General features: G+C 38.6%; 1 protein-coding gene across 2 annotated transcripts in view; it reads left to right on the top strand.

Moving 5' to 3' along the window:
* The first annotated feature begins 9,009 nt into the window (after window positions 1-9,009).
* Window positions 9,010-22,446, top strand: part of PCM1 (pericentriolar material 1) — a 40,251-nt gene continuing 26,814 nt past the window's right edge. Inside the window, exons 1-9 of one of the 2 annotated variants that reach the window (XM_058804435.1) lie at window positions 9,010-9,191; window positions 12,356-12,531; window positions 12,825-12,943; window positions 13,590-13,832; window positions 14,967-15,239; window positions 15,761-15,931; window positions 19,587-19,764; window positions 20,745-20,854; window positions 21,285-21,501. In XM_058804435.1, coding sequence (XP_058660418.1) covers window positions 12,848-12,943; window positions 13,590-13,832; window positions 14,967-15,239; window positions 15,761-15,931; window positions 19,587-19,764; window positions 20,745-20,854; window positions 21,285-21,501 — 1,288 coding nt within the window. In that variant the 5' untranslated portion in view covers window positions 9,010-9,191; window positions 12,356-12,531; window positions 12,825-12,847. Of the gene's footprint in view, window positions 9,192-12,355; window positions 12,532-12,824; window positions 12,944-13,589; window positions 13,833-14,966; window positions 15,240-15,760; window positions 15,932-19,586; window positions 19,765-20,744; window positions 20,855-21,284; window positions 21,502-22,446 lie in introns of those variants that run through there. The other variant, XM_058804436.1, reaches the window with a different exon arrangement.

Raw genomic sequence — 22,446 nt, 5'->3', positions numbered from 1 at the left:
TCATAGTCACAGACTAAATCTCTTAGGTTCCAGAGGTATTTAGAGAATGTAACAGACTCAATAGATTTAAGAAAAAAGCCAATAATCACTCAGACTAGAAGTTACATGTCCGAAGTGTAACAAAAAAAAGAAATATGCTAAATAAAACCTAACCCAAAGTAACAAACAAAGTACAGATAAAGCCGAAGGGAACGAGAAAAAAGTACCAAAAAAAACTTGTCTGATATATTTTTTTAATCAAGGCACTGGGAAGCTTGTCTCAGTGACTTTGTCAGACAAAATCATTTTCTAGACCAGTTTTTCAGAGCCAGATGAATACATCAAATAATGTTTTAAAATACAGTCTAAGTATTTGCCCTTCTTCTATGCTGGCTCTTCCCAAAGAATTCAATAAATGAGTATGCTTAAAGGAATGTGCTGGAAAAAAAAAAGTCTTAAGGAAATACTGAATAGCAATAAAATGAGATTTACATTCCACAATTTAATCCTAGAATGCCCTGGGTTGGAAGGGACCTTAAATGTTACCTAGTTCCAAACCTCCTGCTGTGGGCAGGGACAGATTGCTCAAAGCCCCATTTAGCCTGGCCTCAAACACTCCCACAGATGGGGCATCTACAATTTCTCTCTTCCACCACCCTCACAGTAAATAATTTCTTTTTAATATCTAATCAAAACCTATTCTCTCACAGTTTAAAGTCCTTCCCCCTTGTCCTGTCACTACATGCCCTTGTAAGTGGTCTCTCTCCACCCTTTTTCAGAATGACAGAATGTTCTTAGTTGGAAGGGACCCACACGGATCAAGTCCAGCTCTTAAGTGAATGGCCCATATGGGGAACAAACCTGCAACGTGGCTTTATTAGCACCCACCCTGAATCCAACTAAGCCAATCTCAGGGTCTTGCATTGCCCTTCATGTACCTCCTACTGAAGACTAATACTTGTTGCAAACGTCCTCAGAATAATTTCTGGTGCACTATTTGGAATCTGGTTGCCTGGCAGTATTTCTCTTTACTCTTACATTACACCTACTAATTAAATTCATATTATGAATTTCAAATCTTTATTAATTACTCCTGAGGAAGTTACAGTAAGAATCATTCAAAAATTCAAAATCATTGAGCAAATAATTTTTACTGAGAATCTTACTATGACTAATGACTGTTTCAAAGAGGGACATACCTGTTCATAGTCTGACTCCTAACCAATAGTTACTCAGTGGGTGCGCTCTGAATTTGCAAAGTGGAAAAAAGACATGGCATTTTACAGTTGGATTTTTAAACAATAAATAAATAAAATTAAATTAAGGAAATAAAATAACAATTTATTGAGGGTTATAAGGAGATTGACCATCACCTGAGGGCTTTAAACAAAGACTAGATGGCTAAAATATATGACTATGGTTCAGTCAAACAAGAATTATATATAGTGTCAAGTCAGAGATTTGCGTTATTCAAGAAGTCTATATGCTACCTCTCATCAGAATGGTTTTGTAAAAATAAACATGCTAAATACAATATTTTCAAAGAATATACAAATGGATGTCATCTAAGCACAAAAGGAAGAAAGAAATGTCTTTTCAGAACTGGCAAATGCTTGTGAGAGACTGGAGGAGATGGTTGGCTTGAAACACTTCAGGCTCCTGTGTGGGGAAAGGGGCGGATGAAGTCTTGCCCTGGCAAGGCAACACTCTGCTCCACACCCCCCATCCCTGGGGCCTGTACCCCAGCCCCCACAGGGGCTGCCAAGCCCTGGCACACCCGAGGCCATGCTCCACACCCTGCCCCTGGAGCCCCTAAACCAGCTCCTGAGTGTGGATGCTTCATCCCTAGAAGTGTTCAAGAGCAGGCTGGGTGTGGCTTTGAGCAGCCTGGTCTGGAGGAAGGTACCCCTGCCTATGGGAGAGAGGTTGGAAATAAATGATCTAGAAGGTCCCTTCCAAGTGAAATCATTTAATGATTCCAAGATTGTAAAATCAGCAAATGAAAGATAATGTATTCGTAATGTGATTCTTTATCATTCAGAGTCAAAAGGAATTGCAAGCATACAATAAGCTTTAATAATACAAGGAACCGTAGATTCTTCCCTTCTGAGTTGTTACACAGATGTTAAAAGTGAGAAAAAAAAGTATACCTTTATAGATTATGTGTATGATTTTTATTCAGGAAAGTTTTAAATCACCTTCAGCTGTCGTTGTAGAAATATGGAAGGGTCAAAGATTGTAGAATCACAACGTGGTAACTGTATTTGTCAAAATGGACTTTTATTCTATCTGTTATAAATTAATTTGTTTATGCGCTTCTCTGCATTGTTTTCATTTGTGTAATGCTAAGGGCAAAACAGAGAATATGTAATGTATTTCATTCTAGGATTGGCTGAGACTATGTATTTGAAAATGTGCACCTACACTGTACATCCACCATAATGAAATGGTCTTTTACATATGCTAAACTGTTACAATAATAAATAGAAAATTTGAAATGGAATACAATAATTAGTTTCATAACTTAGATGCTAGGCATTTTTTCCTGAGGGGTAGAAGCAAGTAAAGAAACAAACAAACAACCCCAAAACCTATCCTGACCAGCTCTTATCAAAATCATGATATCTGAGTAAACTTAGCTTTGTGGGTTTTTGTCTGCAAAACCAGGACATTATGAAATAGTAACAATGTGGGTACTCCATACCAATATTTTGTTTCTGAAGTAGAACAAATCTTAAATAAAAGATAAGTCAAACTCAGCTTTATGACTAAAAACCTCTGCAGGTTAATGTTTTTAAAGGCAGCGTTCTTTCCAAGAGTGTATTTTTTATAAAAAAAAAAGCTTCACAATATTTTAAACTTTTTTGGTTTTTAGCATGTCGTCTTCAAAATGTTTGACACAATCCTAATGAAAAGGAGTGGTAGAAATAGGTTGCACCAAAACACAGCAATCCATCTATAAACTTATGAAGATTTTGTCATATTTATATATTCACCAAACATATTGCACATAGTGACTAGGGCCTATTACTGCAACCTGTATATGTGTTCTCTAAAGTATGTGATCTCTAAAAGTTACATAATCACATGATCAATTTGAAATATTACATCAATAAATGCAATTCCCTAATGAGACCAAGAGATAAGCAGAAAATAACTTCTTACCTATTCTGAAGAAACAGAATAAAGGCACCTTATTTCTTGATGTACGGATAAAATGTACAAAAATAAGTTCCAGTTTTAAAATAATTTACCTCATTTTTGTGCAGTGTTCTTAGAAATAGGTGCATAATTCAGTGATTTCATAATCTGTTATTGCATATATATAATACAGAAGTCAGCAACATATCCTTATCATGAACAATAAGACCAGTAAATTCAATATATTTAGACATTATTTTATCACACACCAAATATGGGAAAAATCCCCAATTCTTATTAGAAATATAAAATAAGCAGCTCCTCCCATCTTTTTCAATAGGCAGTAGCAAAGACAGTGTAACTAGCATAGATACATAGGAACACCTCATGGAGTTGAAGACCTAGCAAACATCTAGGTCTGTACACATCTTTGCAGAATATAGAAAAAGCAGTGTACTCAGAGAAAGCCCAGAGTTATTCCAAAAAAAACCCCAAAAATCACAGCAAGTTTCATTGCTGGTGTTTGTCTTCTATTCATCACCCTCAAAATATTAACAAATATCAATTTAACTATGTTAAATGTTCATGTGAGGAAATGTATCTGGCAAAGTGACCTGCTCAAGATCTTAGTGTGAGTGCCAAAAAAAGAACATGGCCCATAATCTTCTGCCTTATTTAGAAGAACAGCTTACATATCCTGCCTTCTCCTGCCTTCTTTACACAGGAAGCTTCCTGCTGGCCTCAGTTTTCCTTTTGCCCTCTTCAAAAACATCCTTCTCCTATATGCTACTTGTTGAAAAGTATGCAATGTCTTTGGAAAGCTACACCAACTAATCTCTCTTCCTTGGTATTGATCAATTTAGTTCTGTTGTCCATCTGTAATCAACAGTACAACTGGAATCACATAGCACCAAATCTCTACCACTAGAAAAAGAAAGGAACCAGGAAAGTAATTAAATTACTAATGTGACAGAAAGATTTAGATTAGAAAGCTATTTAAAACCTTTCAAAATTACTCTAGTTTAAATCCTTGCATATATATTGGCATGTGTGAATATAGTCATTGGACATGGAAGGCCATCATACTTGGTTATTTCTATACTTGCAAAACCAGTAGCACAAAGGCAAGTATGTATTTCAAGAGCATTATTGCCATAGGATAAAATGCAGAACATCATAAAATGAATCAACTCTGTGTAGCTACAGTGGAACTCCTTATAAAAGCTTTTTTTATTAGAAGTCAGCACAATGGATTATGAACAAAAGGCCACATAATTTTTAGGATTTTTTTTCTTTTTGTGGATTGGATGTTCACTTGTAAACTGCTTAGTGGCTGTAAAATGTCCCACAACTTCAGCAGATTTCTTCCCATTTAAAGAAATATAAACACATATGAAAAAAAATATTAGGTGGCTTCGAAGAATTCAGTGTAGCATTTATAGACTAACTATTTTAATGCTGGTAAGTCTTCAACATAACTGAAGCCATACAGTGTAGGGAAAGCACTTATGAATACACAGGAGTGACTGATATCAGGTACATTGCAGATTGCCAGCTGCAAAGCAAAAAGAATAGGAAAAATCAACAACCTTTTCCTCTTAGAATTTGCAAATGAAAATTCTTGGTTCTGAGCATTTCTCTGTGTGTGGTGGGGTCACTTCTTTCATATTCTTATTCTTTGAATCAAATCAGAGCTAAAAATTTATGTGGTATTCTTAAGCTGTATCATAATTTTATCTTTTTCCTGCTCACTTTTTAATTTACTTGTTTGTTCAGTGTAGCACATATTTATGTTACAACTCCAGAAATCAAAATAATGTGGAAGTAGCTAGGCAATGTCATTGTATAAAACAACCACCCAAGATATTGTGAATTAAAGGTTGTTCCTACTCACTTTTCTGAAGAACCTGCAGATACCTCTGGTTAAGTCAAATATGTAATTTCAGAGCAACAGAAGTATTCTGTTTCTTCTTGGATTATCTTTGTTGGCCAAGGAATGAATTGAAGATGAGAATGGAGTACAAATAGGAAAAAAAAAGATGAGAGTACGTAATTAAGAGTACAATGTATCAAATATAATGTTGAATTAAACAACATAGACAGACATATGGATTAAATCCCATATTTGTATGGTGCTTGTAAAATTTTATTTAATTTCTAAAGAGTGAAATAATACTCATAACCTTGCCAACTTCTGTGCTATACAGACCTTTTTAAAATAGTTTTAAAAATAGATTTCAAAGGAGTCTGACTTCAAAGAGGACAATGAGAAAAATATTAGGGATTCTAGGCAGGGCAGCATTGGTGATCCCGGTGTGTGCTAGTTGTATTAAATAAGTGCATTTAATAAAACAAACATGGTTATGTCTTGTGGGTCCATCCATCACTTTATCCCTTGGTCTGACTCCAGTCACTAATATTTTACTAGAATACCTGGAGTGCATACAGCAGCAAATGTTACAGATTGGTGAGGTAATGGCAGTACCAAGAGGATTACCTTCTGCATCCTTAAGGATGTGGAAAATGTTTACTATGGGGATCCTGTCCATTCTCCATCTGAGATATTTCCTGGTCTCTGACTAAGTTAGCTAATAACTATCTTCCAATAATTCCTCTTTCCTTTATTGTTTCTGATGACTGTTTTGCTTGAGTGGATCATCAAAAATTTTGTCCTAGTTTGTTCACTAGTATTAAATTGGTGAATCCTGACAAGCCTAAAGCTTGCCTTTGTGGTCTTAAATTCTTGTGTCTCTTCCCTTACACCTGCTTAGATTGTTATCAGATCTCATAGGGAGAAGTGGACACTTCATCTGCCTAGATAAATCAACTTGAAACTCTTTGCCTTCAAAGATCTTTCCAATCTAAAGTTATGCAAACATAACAAAGAAAGAAAAACGCATTTAGTATAGTAGCTTGGTAGTCAGGGTGTAACCATATTATGGCAGGCTGGTAATTTTTGGACAGTTTAAATTTTGCAGCAAAAACCTCTTTGTCATAATATCAGGGAAAAAAATGGACAACTGCTGCTTGAATCAAATGCTCAATTAATTACTGTTTTAATTAATTACTGTTTTACTGTATATCTGTTTTAGGGGGTTTCAAAATCTCTCTTCCCAGATGCTTCTCACATCTCCTCTGTCTCAATAAAACATTAATCCTTCACTTCTTCTTGCCTCCAGCCCTTACATGCCTGTATTTTGTTTTCTTTCCTTCATCTTAGAATGATAAAGTGAAATTAACAAGATACAGCCAAAAGTTGTGTAAGAAAAATATAATTATGTCTCTGACATGGCTTTCAATCCTAATTAAATTGGGCTTTCTCAAAGATAATCCATTCAGTTTCTGTGAGGATGCACTCATTAGCATGTTGCTGGGGGAAGTCCTTATAATAGAGATCTTTGTAGGGGGGGTTTAGTTGCTGTCTGTTTAGAGGCTCATTAGCATTGATATAGGATTTCCCTCCTCCTCTCCCCCCCAAATATTTATTTTATTTAATTAAAAAGACATTCTTTAAGCCATATGAGTTTTGCCTCATAATCATTCCCAAAGCCTGAGATGTTATTTTACAACAGTAGTGGAGAACCACCTACTGGAAATCATGCATCTTGCAGTGCAGTCCATGATTCCTTCGTGCCTGTTGTACCTTTTCAAATTCTCTGTCCCAAATGAAAATGGCTCTGAGGAGCCATTTCTAAAATAAACAAACAAAAAGAAAAGAAAACACATGAACAAGTTTGCAGCCAATTCCAGAATAGGGGCAGAAAATAAGAAGAGAAAAATCATCCTCCAAATGACAAGCAGGAATCAGAGTAATGATGCTGTAAGCTCATACTGTGCAAAGGAAAGCACACAGTTATGACATATAAGGGACTACACTAAAATACTAAAATACTCCATTGTTACTGAAACATACTACAGTCAATTTGATTTTTTCCCCTTAAAAAAGTATTACATTTTTTATGCAAGTTTGTTTGGTTGGGTTTTTTTTCTGCAGGAAACAATAGGAATGAAGGAGCTGTATTTTAAGAATAAGGCACAGCGAAAAAAATAAATTGTAGTGAGTGTACCAAGGGCAGTATTTTCTCTTAATACCTGCCATGCTGTGGGAGATTTGTCACTGAGACAACAGAAAGCATCTTGTCAACAGCAACACTGCCAATATTGTGATGACTATCCAGACATGATACCTGAGTTCAGAAAAATAGGACAGTAGTTAAAAGTATAATAAAAATGCCAATAAACTGACTTCTTTATTAGCTGTAGAATTGCAGTAGAGATTGATAATATATATTCATCACACAGAGAGCTTCCTTTAAACTGTTGTAGATTGTTTTAAAAGTAATTTCATTAGTGGCTATACAGTCAAGTAGTTTGTGATAGAAATGGGAGAAAGATTCTGCTCTAATAGGCAATCTTACACTCACCTCTTTCACTCACTCAGTATTATCCAGAACTTTGGTATGGGGGAATGTGCTGGAGATAACAAAATTACTTTTATTGAAACATCTTTATTTTGACTCTTTTCCAGTTATTTAGTTCCTTTTCTAGATTACAGACAGATTAATGGATCATTGAAAAGGATTCATGTATCTTTTTTTTCTTTAGCAAAATACATTACTATAAGTCCTAATATGGGAGAGATGAAGACTAACTTCTTTCCATGTTGCGCCAGTAGTAGGTTTCTCTAACAAGATCAATTATGAAGCCTATGTGAATGCTAAATGCTTTTGCTTTAGAAACTCATTGTAATGGAAATGCTGAAAATGCTGGGGGTTTTGACAAAGAATCATCCCCCCTAAATGAAAGTCACATTTAAGATATAGCTTCACTGAAATAGAAATCCTGAGTGTGTTATCCAAGCCAAGTCCCCTGAAGGACTAACTGCTTCCCTGTGAGGGGAAGGAGAGGGCCAGGCACTGACCTCTCCCCTGTGGTGACAGGGACAGGGCCTGAAGCTGCATCAGGGCAGGTTTAGGTTGGATATTAGGAAAAGTGTTTTATCCAGAGGGTGGTTGGAACAGGCTCCCAGGGAAGTGGTCACAGCACCAAGCCTGACAGAGCTCAAGAAGCGTTTGGAAAACACTCTCGGACACAGGGTGCGACTCTTGGGGTGTCCTGTGCAGGGGAAGAGCTGGATCTTAAAGAGTCGCTTCCTACTCAGCATATTCTGTGATTCTCTTTAACTTCAGTTAAATATCAAGCACAGCGCACAGGCTTTTATGCACAGCTATAGTTCTTTAAATGCCAAACCCTCTAGTTAAATTTTACCCCCCCAAAGTAAAGTATAAAGAACCTGGATGCGTGAACTCCATCTATCTGCCACAAATTAAGGAGCAAAACACACCATGGGTTGACAGGAACAGAGCAGTCGAAACTGCTCCAAACGAGGGCAAGACTGATCCTCGTCCACGCTTAGGATTTCGACATGATTTTACTTGTCTTCCAATCAGGCAAAAGCATTTATAGCATCGCCATTTTCGTATTTTATTTTGTAAGAAAAACACGCTCAGCGATTCCCCGCCGGCCGCACAACAGCGCTAGACGCGCCCCAGTCCTGCCATGGGGCGGGGCCGTGCCCTGAGTGGAAAACTACCGCTCCCAGGAGGCACCGCCGCGGGTCCTGGGGCGCCGCGCCCCCCGCACAATGCACCTTGGGAGTTGGAGTTTCTTCGCCCACCGCTCTTCTCCCGACGGCCCCGGCGGTTGCGCGGGGGATCCTTGGGCGCTCCGCGGTGTGGGTCGGGCGGGGCGCGCGCAGTGCGGAAGGGCATGGGCGGGCGGAGGTTACCAGGTAACGGTGAGTGTCTGTCTGTCTGTCTGTGTCTGTATCCCTCCGCCTGGAACCGCCCCCCGCGCCCCCGGCGGAGTGGCGGCCAAGATGGCGGCGGTGGCTGAGGCAGGAGCGTCGTGAGCGCCTCCGCCAGCCCGGTCCCGCCGCATCGGGCGAAGCGAGGCCGCGCCGCTCCTCCGCCGCCCGAAGGCGAAACGTTCGGCCGGGCAGCCCGGGCCCCGCGAGTGGCGGCCGGCGGTGGAGGAGGAGCCAGGCCGGGTGACCTCCCCTCCGGCGCGGGGTGAGCCGCCTTCTCCTGCCCCTGGCGCGGCGCGCTGCCCCTTCCCCGTCCCTTTCTCCTGCTGGCGGCGGGGCCACGCTGGTGCGGTGGGGCAGGGCGGCGGCCCGCCGGGGTCGGGGCTCGGGGCAGGCAGTGGGCTCGGAGGCAGGTGCGGGGCGGCGGGGAAACCGTGCGGGAGCGGCGGGCTGTACGGGCCGCGCCCCTCGCACAGGGCAGGGCGCGTTATCCCCTCTCCAAGGAGACGCCGCCGCGTTCGCGGCAGCGGAGGCGCCTTGAGCAGAGCCCGCCTACCCACGCAGCCCGCGGCGCCCGGGCTTTGGCGCCGGGAAGGAGCGGGATCTCTGCCCGCCGCCCCCGGGCCGGGAGCGCCTGGCCCGCCTCAGGCAGTGAGCGGTGCGGCCGGCAGAGCCGCCGGGCCGTCGCTCGCTCCGGAGCCGGCCCCGCTGGCGGCGACGAGACCCGGCGGGCCTGCGCTCGGCGCCTGCCGTTGGCATCGCAGCGGGTCGGGACGGCGGAGCCCGCGGGCGCTGCGGAGGCCCCGGCGCTGGAAGCTGTGAGTGCCGGACACACCGCCCATAGCCGGGGTGTGTGAGTGTGCGGCTCCTGTGAGCGCTGGCCGCTGCGGCAGGAGAGGATTTGCTCTGCTGACTGCTCCTGTGTGATGATACTGTTTGGTTTGCTTTTAAGGAGTTAATGCCCAGTGAGGAGTGCACGTCTTAAAAAGCTAAACTTAAAAGGAAGTATTAGGCCCCTTTTCAGCCTTTATGCTGCTCTGATGGTTTTTTGTGACTTTCTGTTTTCCGTTTAATTTTTTTTGATTGTCAGAAGTTTCCTCTCTGCAGTATTAGGTGCTCTAGAGAGCTCCTGCATTCACATGAATGCTACGGGAAAAAATTCTCAAGAGCATCTTTACTGTAGAAAAAGCCTTTTGAAGTACATACCTTTGTATTGCTTGTGCGTTAAGTAGTGTCTCTTCTGTGCAATATTCACCTTGCCGATACATGTGCGGAATATTTTGACTCTTGTCTTACGTGTTTTGCCTATAATTCTGCATGTTATCTGAGGTTATAATTTTTCTAGAAGGTATAGTTGAAAGTCGTATTTTTTTCTCAAGTCCCTGTTAAATGTTGTAAGGCAGTAGGCATATGCTCAAAAGGTTTTGTACAGATCCTATGACTTGCAAGAACCTGAAATTAGGAATTGGTTGCTGTAGGTAGATAGTGGGAAGATAGCAAAGTTTTTAGAAGAGGATTTTTTGTAGAAATGGCTGGTAAAATGAAAACAAATTAAAATGTATATTGGTAAAATGTGTATGTGGAGGTGGAATGAACAGCTTCATATGAAAGAAACTAGAACCTAGCTGAACCTCTCTGTGTTTTTCAGCTGAGTTAAAGAGGTAATAGACCATCAGAGCTCTCTGATCTTAAACTTACTTGATTACAGTTCATTTGGAGGTGCCAAAGACTATAATAGGAATATTTAGCAACTTTCTTTTTGGTACGGGGATGGTTCTGATGGAACACTTTAAAATCCACTTGCTGGAAATAATGAAGATAATGTAGTTTTTGAGCCGTGTTTGTCAGGGCATGTTGATGTATGCTGGGTCTCCTTGCTTGAGAGTCCTGTAATTCACAATATTCCAGAGTCCTGTAATTCACAATATTCCATCTGGGGCTGTGAAATTACTTCGGAGGAAATGGAGTCTCCTGCAGCAAAGACAGTTGAGAACAGGTTTTGTGAAAGTTTTAGAAGAAATAAATGTGAGTAGTTACTTGTATTATGTAGAGATGAATACTGCCACTTCTTCTTAGAGTGGAAGATAGGGAAAAACTACTTTTGCTATGGTTTTAGTAGAATTATATAACGTGATGATGAGGAAACAGCTTAGAGAATTGGACTGTAAACCCAGATGGCCTCTAATCTTCCTCATAATGCTCAGTGACATAGGTCAGGATACAGTGTCTGTTGAAATGTTGGGTCTTACACATCTGCAAAGCTGAGCAGTTTGTCTGTAACTGGAGATAGTTCATTAAAATCATGGCTGCTTCTGAGCTCATAACTATGCATTTGCTTTGGATGCTTGTAAGTTTTAGCATGAGCTTCCCTGTGAACTTTTCTAGGATGTACCCTCTGGTTGCATGGCCTAGTGAGCACCTCTGTTGGGATGAAGAAGGGAGTGTGAGTCCTTGTGCAGGGACAGTAGGGCAGAGGCCCCTGCACCTGTTCTGTGTGTGTTGTGGTTGAGAGATGCAGAAGAGGAATGACTCCAAGCTGTTCCCATGACCTAGGCTGGCACGCTGCCCAGTGGAGATGTGGTTATGGTGTGAGGAGCATGCCTGCTAGATCCCATTTCCTTTGTGACTTAGTAATTGGCTGTGTTTGCATGGGAATACTGCCTGGTGAGTGTGCCTCTGGAGAGGGCTGTACTCTGTAAGTTTGATTGAATCCTATACCTAAGCAAGATAGGTGTACTAGGACAGCTTTTAAATTTAGTTCAAGATTTCTGTTTTCCTTTCTGGAACTGATATTAAAAAAAAAAACAACAAACTTCTTAAATACTTTGTATTCTTTAGTTTTGGGTGATTTCTTCACCTGCACTCTATGAAAATTAGTAGATAGTTGCAGTAAAATGTTGAGAAAGTGGTTCCTATCAACTTCTATATTTATATTTTTTCAGTTAAGCTTGGGGTTACGTCCTGACATAGTGGTGGAAACGAGCTGGAAAAAGTAAATCTCTGCAAGACTGCTTTTCTTCTGCATCTGTTACAGTTCTTAGTTAAATTTTGTACATTTCTGCAGTGCAATTGTGCCAGCAGCACTTAGCAAATATAGTTAGTTACATATTCTTCACCTTTTGGAACAGACTAATCTAATTGTACTCTCATAAAGGAATACTTTCCTGATCTTTCATCTTTAACAATTTTTTTTAGTTCTAATGTCAAAACAAGAAGTGAAAATGAAAACTTCAAACATTTAAGTTACTTTATATTGCACAGAGTGACCCTGATGGAGAGCAGCGAAGCTCTATGAAACTCATGGTTTTGTTTGGTTTTGGTAGAATCTGTAATGTTAGTGGCAGGTCATTCACTGCCTACATAGCTTAATGTGTGGTAATGAAAGTAAAAATCCTTTTACTGATGTCTGTCTTCCATGTATTTTTGCAGGTGTGTCATTCAGTATTCTGTTTTCAGTATCTCAGTATTAAAATGGATGTGAAAGTTTGACATTCTGGGTCTCCAGAGTCACTTACTGTATCAAACAGACATTGCCCTGGGCCTGGAAGTGTAGGCTGTATGAATTACAAAGCAGCCTTTCTGAGCACTGTACAGTTTGTGTTAAAGTAAGGACAATTTAAACCCTCAGAAAACCCCCAAATCTTTCTTTCATGGATCAGAGGTTAAAAAGCCCTGAATTCACAACTACTATTCCTTTATTTTTTTAATGCCAGTTTCTGTGTTCTTCTCATTGATACATTTCTAGTAACAGAGCGTAGTAATGGGGAGTTTAGTTTCCTAAACAGCTTTTTGTTTTTATCATATAATGAATATGTAGTTGTCTTCTCAGATCATGAATAATGAAAATTTTCTATGTAAACTGATTTTAATACAGCACATTTCTTTCAACTCCTTATAGATTGCTTTTACTGATCACTTGTCATGGCAGCAGGAGGTGGTCCCTTTGAAGAAGGCATGAATGACCAGGGCTTGCCCAGCTGGAGCAGTGAGAGCCTTGACGACCGGCTGAACAACACGGTAAAATTCTTCTTTTCTTTTTGTTGCCATTTGGTGCTGGACATTATAATTACCAGCTAGATTCTCTTAGTGGCAGGAAACGATGCAAACCCCAAAGCCTCATCATGCATGGCTTTGCATCCAGTGCAGCTTTACCTGGAAAACCTGAGGTACATGTAAGGAAGCTGTGGGTATAATTCAGAGATTGTGAGGTCTAAGGGGTATTTGTGGCAAGCGTTTGGGGTAAATAAAGTAGCTGGACACAAAGGCATTGTAGGTGACAGGAAAGTGAAAGCTATTTAAAGTAGCTTTCACTAAGCGTTTAAAATGTTCTGAACTCCTGAAAGTTCAAAACTCCCAGCAAAGAAGAAAAATACAACTTGAGCTTCATTTGAAGTTAATTTAATGCATTTAGGATGAAATGGATTTAAAATTTCCTGATACGCTATTTTTAATTATGCAGTGGAGAAAATTTTATTTTGTAAAATGACGTTTGCTCTAGAAAACTTAGTGCTTACTATTTGGCTTGCTATTTTTACTTCTTTGTAATGTGACTTGCTATTTTTACTTCTAAAATGGAAGTAAACTCTATCACAGAATGCAAACATTTGCTTTTTGTCTGGGTGGATAACAAGTACTATTTTTTGTCTCTCTCCTACCCCTTAAGGACTGGGGAGGTCAACAGAAGAAAGCAAACAGATCTTCAGAGAAAAACAAGAAAAAGCTTAGTGGGGAAGGTGAAACAAGACTTACTAATGACATATCTCCAGAATCTTCCCCTGGAATGGAGCGACGGAAGACCAGAACTCACAGCTTTCCTCATGCTCGATACATGACTCAGATGTCTGTTCCAGAGCAGGCTGAACTAGAAAGGCTTAAACAAAGAATAAACTTCAGTGATCTGGATCAGGTTTGTGTGAATACTGGCTCCCACTAAAATGTGACTCCAAAATGTATTCAGTTATTGCTTAATAAAGTGACAGATGAGTACAGAATCCTTTCATAAGTGATCAAGGTAAAAAAAAACCAAACCTATAGGCGCCATGACAACCAAATCAAAATTTTGGTTTTGAACTTCAGGAAATACGAGAAAGTTCAGGACTATGGCTTTCCTCTGTTTGTGTGATAGCTGTCTTCACTTTCTTGCTCTCAGCCATTATAAAATTCATGTGTCCTCAGAGCAGTATTTCTTACTCATCATATTTGTATGCTACCTGAAAATAGCTGTTACTTTATTTTGAAAATCTGTTCTCAAACTGCCAGTTTGTGATCCTGAACATTGTTACCCTTGTGGATTAAGCAGAGGAGTATCATTAAAAACTGCTCCTCAGTAGAACAGAGAATTTTATGGCACAAATTCTTGAACCAAAACTACTTTTTTGGAAATACAGCACATTCATCCTTCCCTTTTCCAAAGCTAAGGAAGAATATGAGGGATTGAGTCTTTTGGAACAAGGCATAAATTTGTGCTAACAATTTCAGAACAGAGGCTAGTTCATCATTACCAAAGGCTGTTGCTAACTTCTTTGGTTATGATGGTTCTTTCAAGTGTGATTTATTGTGTTGATTTACAGTTTAAAGGCTGGGCAAAACTTCCTGCTCAAATGTATGTTATGGCAACATGTTGCTATTCACAAGGTTTTAAAGAAAAGCTGAAGTTTTGAGGTATTATGTTCTGCACAGGAATATGTTACTCTTTTATTACTATTCTCTTCTCAAATGTACCTGGAGAAGTGGACTGCCTTTTGCTGCAGTAAAGATCGAGTTCACAGCAAAAATGAGGAACTAAATGCTGAGAAACTACCAAATGTTTTTGGTTCTCATTCTTCTGGGAGGATGGATTTGCTTTCTGAAGACTTTATGACAAAAAATTATTGGCACTGTCTTCAGCTAACTTTTGGCCAGTTGGTGACTGATTAGGTAACTTTAAAATCAGTCAAATAATACTGTAGGAATAGTAATACAAGCCGGGAAACGAAGCAGTGTTGAGAACATATTGGATGAAAAAATAAAGCATTTTTTTCTTACTTTTGTTTGTATATAGAGAAGCATTGGAAGTGATTCGCAAGGCAGGGCAACGGCTGCTAATAACAAACGTCAACTTAACGAGAACAAGAAACCATTCAACTTCCTGTCACTACAGATTAACACTAACAAAAGCAAAGATCCTGCCTCAGGTTCCCAAAAAAAGGAAGGTGGGGTACCAGCGCAATGTAAAGAGTTGTTTGGAGCTGCTCTAAGCAAGGATTTCTTGCAAAATTGTCAAGCATCTGCTCAAGAAGATGGAAGGGGAGAGCAAACGATGGATAGTAGCCAGGTATTTACACAGCCAATAAAGTCTACAAAATATTGACTCTTAATCTTCAGTGCTGCTTTCTAAACTTCTTCAAAGTATAAATTCTTATTGGAAATATTTAACTTCTACTCTTCTAAAACGTGAAGAAAACATGAAACCAGACTTGATAATCTACTGTTCTTTAGAAATCTGCTTGTTGGTAACAGAAGTAATAATAATTTTCATTTTAGAGGTTGGTTCCCTTTTATGTGGTTCCAGAAAGTGCTCTCACAGTTGACTGTTTTCCTATATTGATGAGCTCAGTTGTGTTCTAGCCTGTGTTGACCAGAAGCCCTGTGCTTCAGCCTTGCGACTTCCCGCATGCATAAATCTGTCCTTTAAAGGCTGTTGACTTTTAACCACTTGTGGAAGAGCGCTCAGAGGAGTGAAAGTACTAACCTGTCTCCCTTTCATTACTCCTTTGCTGTTGCTATCACTGTCTTGTGCATTGAATACATTGCAGTTGTAGCTGAATGCATTCAGTAACTTCAGTGTCTTTGCAGATTGTGAGCAGACTAGTTCAAATTCGCGACTATATTGCTAAGGCCAGCTCCATGCGGGATGATCTTGTAGAGAAAAATGAGAGATCGGCCAATGTTGAGCGTTTATCGCACCTTATAGATGACCTTAAAGAGCAGGAGAAATCCTATCTGAAATTTTTGCAAAAGATGCTTGTAAGTTTGAGAACATAATATTTTTGTTTCTGCACTGTAAGCTTTTTTTAGGAGTTGACCGTTTATGTTTTGATGGTGCTACTGAGGGTGTTGATTTTGGTATGTAGTACCTTCCATAATTCATTTTTGCTGCCCCCTTATATAGCTTTTGATTTGTGCCAATGAAATATTTCAGGCTAGAGAAAATGAGGAGGATGATGTTCGGACTATAGATTCAGCTGTGGGATCTGGTTCTGTAGGTGAGAGCACATCGCTAAACATTGATGTGCAGTCTGAGGCTTCAGATACCACGGTAAGCTGCCTTTTAGCAATTAAGGTAGAAATTAGGGCTTTATTTTGGTTTTTTCATGGGTCTTATGATAGTGTCATAATCTGCAGTTCAATTTAAAAATAGTAAATCTCCAAGCATTCCATTCAGGAGGTGTCTATGCATGTGTGGAATTATTTTTTTAATATGAGAAAAAAGGAATGATTCTGTCACAACAGCAGTCTGAAGAATCTTTTAAATCTTTATTCTTTCCTCAAAGTACGATGAAGAGTTGAACGTGTACTTTGGCAGAGAACTCACTTGTTGTAGGAAGAAATACCTTTATATACAATTTTTCATCTCTGGGTTTGTTTCTTTTAGTGGGGAAAGTTTGGGTATTGGGTATGGGGGGATTTAGAAATGTATCATTAATGGGCCATTGTCCAAGCATTTATCTAGTGACAAGATAGAAGTATTGACCTAACACAGAAGTTTCTCTCATTTTTTGGGAAGATAGGCACCTCCTCAGAAAATGTGTTCTGAATTTAGTGCTGAGCTAAACAGTCCAATCTGCCTTTCTATTTATAAAAGCTTTTTTTTTAACGTGGTAAATATATCTTATAGTAGATACAAGGGCATTTTAATAGCTTAAGTTTTGTGTCTTCAATTCTGTTGCACTGAGGAAAAGTACCAGAGAGCAGGTACTCTTTTTGCCAGTTAGCACACTGAATCTCCTATGGATAAGGAGAATTTACTTGCTTGGAAATAAAACAGTTAAAACATTAAGAAGCTTTTGTAATTATTTTTAGCTTTATAAGAACCCTTTCTATGTCTGTAAGTAAATTTAATGATAGACATGGAAGATGCACTTTTAACTTTAAAAAAATTAAATTTGGAAAATGCAGAAAAAGACAGGTATGTTTTTTAAGAAGTGTCCATGTAAAATTGCAGTTGTCTCAATATTTGCAAAATTTTCGCTGATTTTTTTTGTTTGGCTCTTAATTTTGCATCTAAGCTCTCTTTACATGCAGCTTGAATGTTTTACATGCAGAGTGCATACTTCTGGTCATATAATGTTGATTGCTGTATGGAGCTTTATTGTTGTGCAAATTCTGAGAATGACTAAAATTGTCTTCACTCTTTAGTAGATGTTATTAGATAGTAGTTTTCATTATTTGACAAGATAAAGTGGGTAGGTTTGTAACTTAAAAATGTATGCTAAGTCGGAGTGCATTATCAAATTCTAACATACTGAACTATTCAATATAGGAGGTATCTTTTAGTTTGAGTTGTCGGCCCCGCATTGAGGACAAACTAGGGAATTCAACTGCACGAGAACAGGTTACAGACATTGATGTTACACCAAGCCCTAAAGGGAAAAGACAGAGAGCTGCTCTGAATGGCAGGGAAATCTGGCCTTGTGGGATTAATAGCCAGGATCATGGATTGCTTTCAAAGGTACACTTCAAAATGTTACTTTAGCCTCAAATAGGATTTATACAGGCTAGTCTTCCCCATCCCCCCACCTCCCTTATTAATTGCTTCAAATGTACTTGTTACTTACAGTGAATGTTCCCACTGGATTGCTTATCTGTATCCAGCTGTCTTTTCATTAATTGGTCTTCTTGGCCTCAAATATTTTTTTTTCTTTGAACAGAAATGTTTCACAGTTTTTTCTTCTGAATTGTTAGCATTGAAAGTTAGAATTGATGTAACTCTGTACAGCAGTTTTTATGATTTTATGTAGATCATCCTTCTAAGTTTTGTTGTTCCCTTCTTGGGAAAACATATTGAAAATGTGACTTTCAGACACTTGTCATGGTTACACCAATAGTCTGCCAATGCACATTTAAACTAATACCAAATACAGAAGACGAATTAGAAATTAATAGCCTTAACTTGTTCCACAAGTGTTTTTCTGTAGCTGTTGATACCAGTATTTAGTTGGAAGGAGGAAAACTTTCAAGATGTCTTGAAAACTTTCTAAAGCATCTCTTTTTACCCATTATGAGCTTGTTTATGTTGTTGTCCTTCCTGTAATTTAATTTTTAAAAAAATCTTTAATAATTTTTTTCCCCAAAAATAAAAGACTTAAATGTTTTGTCAAGCTTACTAGTCTAAATGTAGAACTAAGTTTGAAAATTTTGTTAAAAGCAGTTTTCATGAACTCAAGCAAATCTGGTACTTTAGATAAAGCCTGGATTATTTCATAGGTGAGTGAGGCTGAGCGTATACCCTTGTTCCCTTTCTTCCCCTTGTTCCTTCCTGTGCTGATTTCAGTGTGTGATCTGTTTGGACTCTACTCTGCTGTTTATATGAAAGGTGAGGGTTAAACAGCAATCATCAGTGTTAGTTGCACTGCATCTTTTACTGACACTTTGAGGAGTTTAGAATTCTGGATGTTTTCCGCTTTCTCTGCAGGAAAGTTGAGCATTCCTTAGTACCCAGAACTGGTTCATAAGGTGCCTGCTTCTAATCTGACATTTGATGCGGAATATTTGGACTGAATTTTCTACTTTACAAACTTAAAACTCTATGGATAGAAGATTATGCTTTCAATTTAGTGGTGTTCTTTGTAGATGCTTGTTATTTTCCATTATTTCATGTGCAAAGTGCCATAATGCAACTTCAGAGAGGATCAGGATATTAACTAATGTCTCATTAAAATACTTAATTTGAGTAAAAGTTTTGATGCAAATCTCCAGGTCCTAATTAGCATTGGATGAGGAAAATGTCTGAGTTTTAATATATTTTAACTGCTCAGCATGCTTTCATTCTTTCAGAACTATTTCAAAATATTGTTTGAAAACAATGCAGACAGAGTTCTATGCCTGTTTTTGTTATGAAATTGATTTACCCAAATCTGATGGTTTTTAGTATCAATGCCATAAATATAGCACACAGAACTAAACACATTATACGTTAGAAATGAAATAGTGCCCAAAACGTTATTCTGAAAATTTTAGAGATTTTAGGCCAGTAAATCAATTGATACCTTGTGTTTTATATAGCTCCATGATGCAATGCCTTACCTTGCTTACCTTCAGCAGTCTTAAGGTTAATACCCTCTGTTATGATTTAAAAGGCAGAGGCAGGCTTTGGTTAGTCTTTGGGTCACATTAGGGCAGCTGACTGGCTTTGTAAAGAAAAAGAAAACTTAAACCCTCTGGAGCTATAAACACCTTTTGGTGGTACAGGTTGCTTCCTGTTGGATGTCTGAGGTTTATCTTAAATAAAGAACTATCAGAAAGGTGGAGGTGTTTCATTTTGACTTTTTTCCATTAACCTGTTAATTTATATATAAGGCTGTTAATTTATATACAGATTGTTCTTGCTTTGGCACTTCTTTTACTGGTTCTCAACAGATAAATGGTTGTAGTTATGCTTATGTTGCTCCATCTCTTGCAGGCCAGAGATCCTCAACAGGAAGCTAAAGAAGAGTTAGAGAACTTGAAGAAACAGCATGATTTATTGAAAAGGATGCTACAACAGCAGGAGGAATTAAAGGCTCTTCAAGGAAGACAGGCAGCTCTTCTTGCTTTGCAGCATAAAGCAGAACAAGCCATTGCTGTCCTGGATGATTCTGGTATGTGGAATGATGGTGTCTCTTAGAGCATGTTAGCATGCTGACTGAATGATTAAAGCTGGAATTGTGAAATACACATTAAAAAGGCTTTTTTACTTCAAAGCCTCTGTTTCTGAAGAGTTGACAATGTAACATTATAAAATGACGTGTTATTTAAAAACCCAGCACTGATTACTGTGGCTTACCTGTAAAATCCTAAAATGAGTTTTTCTCCTAAGAATTGGTCTACTCAATGATAAGATTCAAATTCAACTTAAGGCAAAATAAATGTTTTTGAAATTTGAAAACAGTGAGACTTTACTAAGTGTGTAATGAAGTCATAATCCCTGGGGAAAAGAAGTAATATTTGTGTTTGACTTTCTTATGAGGTGTTGCTTTGTATTTGGGGGGGAAAATAGAATCATTTGGGTCTTTCAACTGCCACTTGCGTATTTAGTATTGTTTGAATATGAACTTTGAGGCAAAGGCAAAAAGCTTTTTTTTAAATTTATTTTTCTCATAAAGCTTCTTGAAGAACCTTCCAAGACACCATTTGCAGCTGTAAATATTGCAACTTACGCCAATATGAAAGCTTGGTGTACTGTTCATTTATTATTTTGAGAAAGTGAAATTACCTGCACTGTTGTTAGTTTAGCTATATTAAATAATTGCAGTTTTATTTCTAATAAGTTCTATCAGCCTTGGACTAATGGGTTGTTGTCATTTTGCTCTGACCTTTTTAGCAAAACACAGAGCAAAGCTGAAGTCGTTTTGTATGGTCCCTTACAAAGCAGCTCTGAGTTGTCTTGTTAGTATTTTTGTAGCATAAGTCATCTTTCAAGAATAAAGCTGGTGCAAAGGACACAAAATCAAAAATACATGCTGTATTTTTAGAGGGTCAGTATGTTGATCTCGCTAAACCACACATTTTTATTTAAATAGCCTTTATTTTATTTCTGTGGAAAAAATATTTATATTTTCCCCTTTTTCTGTATGCCCAGTTGTAACAGAAACTACAGGTAGTGTTTCAGGAGTGAGTCTTACATCAGAACTGAATGAAGAATTGAATGACTTAATTCAACGCTTTCACAACCAACTTCATGATTCTCAGGTTAGTCCTGAGATTTTACTGTATAGATTTTGCCATTATCAGTTTTTATTCTATTTAACAGTGCAGTTCAATGTTTGTCTTGCTCATCTGTGTGTATTTGCTACTGAAGTTATCAGAGTTCCCCCCAAACTTGAAAACTAGCAAACTTGAAAATTCCTAATGGTTATTAGCTGACGGATCTATGCTTTGTCTCATGGGTTTCCATTAAAGTCTAGAGAAGTAGTTTCTTTATTGCAATTTAATTATTAACTCACTATATTATTGGGATGGCATTAGAATGTTTTCAGTATATTTCCCTTTATAATATTCTTTGTTTTGGTGTTGATTCTGGTGTTGTGAATAGAAGGTCCATGAGAAAGCTTTTTGTTTCTTACAGTTTATTGACCTTTTTTGTGTTGTACTCTGAATAAAATGGAATTACTCTTTTTAGACACCGTCTGTGCCTGACAATAGAAGACAAGCAGAAAGCCTTTCACTTACCAGAGAGATTTCACAAAGCAGAAACTCTTCAATGTCTGAACACCAGTCAGATGAGAAGGCACAGCTTTTTAACAAGATGCGAATGTTGCAGGGTAAAAAGCAAAAGATGGACAAACTCCTAGGAGAACTTCATACACTTCGTGACCAACATCTAAACAACTCTTCCTGTAAGTCATTATAGGCAGAACTGTATTTTTTTCATCAATACCATGTTTTAAATGTGCATATTTTGTAACATGTTTGAGATTGCAGTTGGTCAGTGAAATGCTGGTGATAAAAACTGTGCTAGGGCACTATTAATATAAATGGTTTTTAATGCTGTATAAGTTTCTGTCTTAACAAAAAACTCTACAAGTAATGCTGGTAGTGTCTTAGCACTTAATGATGATGACTCTGTTAGCAATTTCGTTTATAACACTGAAGTTGACTAATGTGAGGATGTGATGTTTGTGTGTGACACTTCTGGCTTGTGAAAAAAAGAGCCACATGAACTTGAGCTTTGTGTTTTTATCACAGTATGTTTGCATTTGTGTACTTAGCACTTCATGTGTTGGTAGCTTTATGGCAATATGGCTGTGCTCTCTGTCAAAAGGCTTTCATGTGCTCTCATGGCAGGGGCTTCAATCACAGACCATTCTAGAGGGCCTTACCTGTCTGACTGGAGTAGAGCTTTGGCTTTTTCTTTTAATGGCTTTGTGCTCTGCTTATTCATGCAGACCTGTGCACTTGCTGCTCTTGCTCTCTGTTTCTAACAATGCATTTGTACTGGTGACATTTGTCCTGTGGCTGAAAACCTCTGAGGGGTGATCACAGCATATTCTGGTTAGCATTGAGAAATGAGGCCTTGAAGCATGCACTTGGAGAAGGACATGCTGATTTAATAGTTATGTTACTGTAGCCCAGTTTTTCTGTATGTATTTAGTGCATATAATATGAACGTATTTGGATATGATTTCATGTAGCCAGAAGAAGCAAACATCCAGTTTGTTGTACAGCAAATGGACAAAAGAACTTAGCAGAGGTGAAAAATTTGCTAGGATTTTTCTTTTGATCAAATTTCTAAAATGTTAAATTTTTGTTAAAAAGCAGTGTAGCCCTAAGTAAACCCTTGA

This window comes from Ammospiza caudacuta, chromosome 4 (assembly GCF_027887145.1).
Source record: "Ammospiza caudacuta isolate bAmmCau1 chromosome 4, bAmmCau1.pri, whole genome shotgun sequence".
In the NCBI taxonomy this organism is placed as follows: Eukaryota; Metazoa; Chordata; class Aves; order Passeriformes; family Passerellidae; genus Ammospiza; species Ammospiza caudacuta.
Note: the sequence above shows the minus strand (reverse complement) of the source record. Positions and strands in the feature narration are given on the sequence as shown.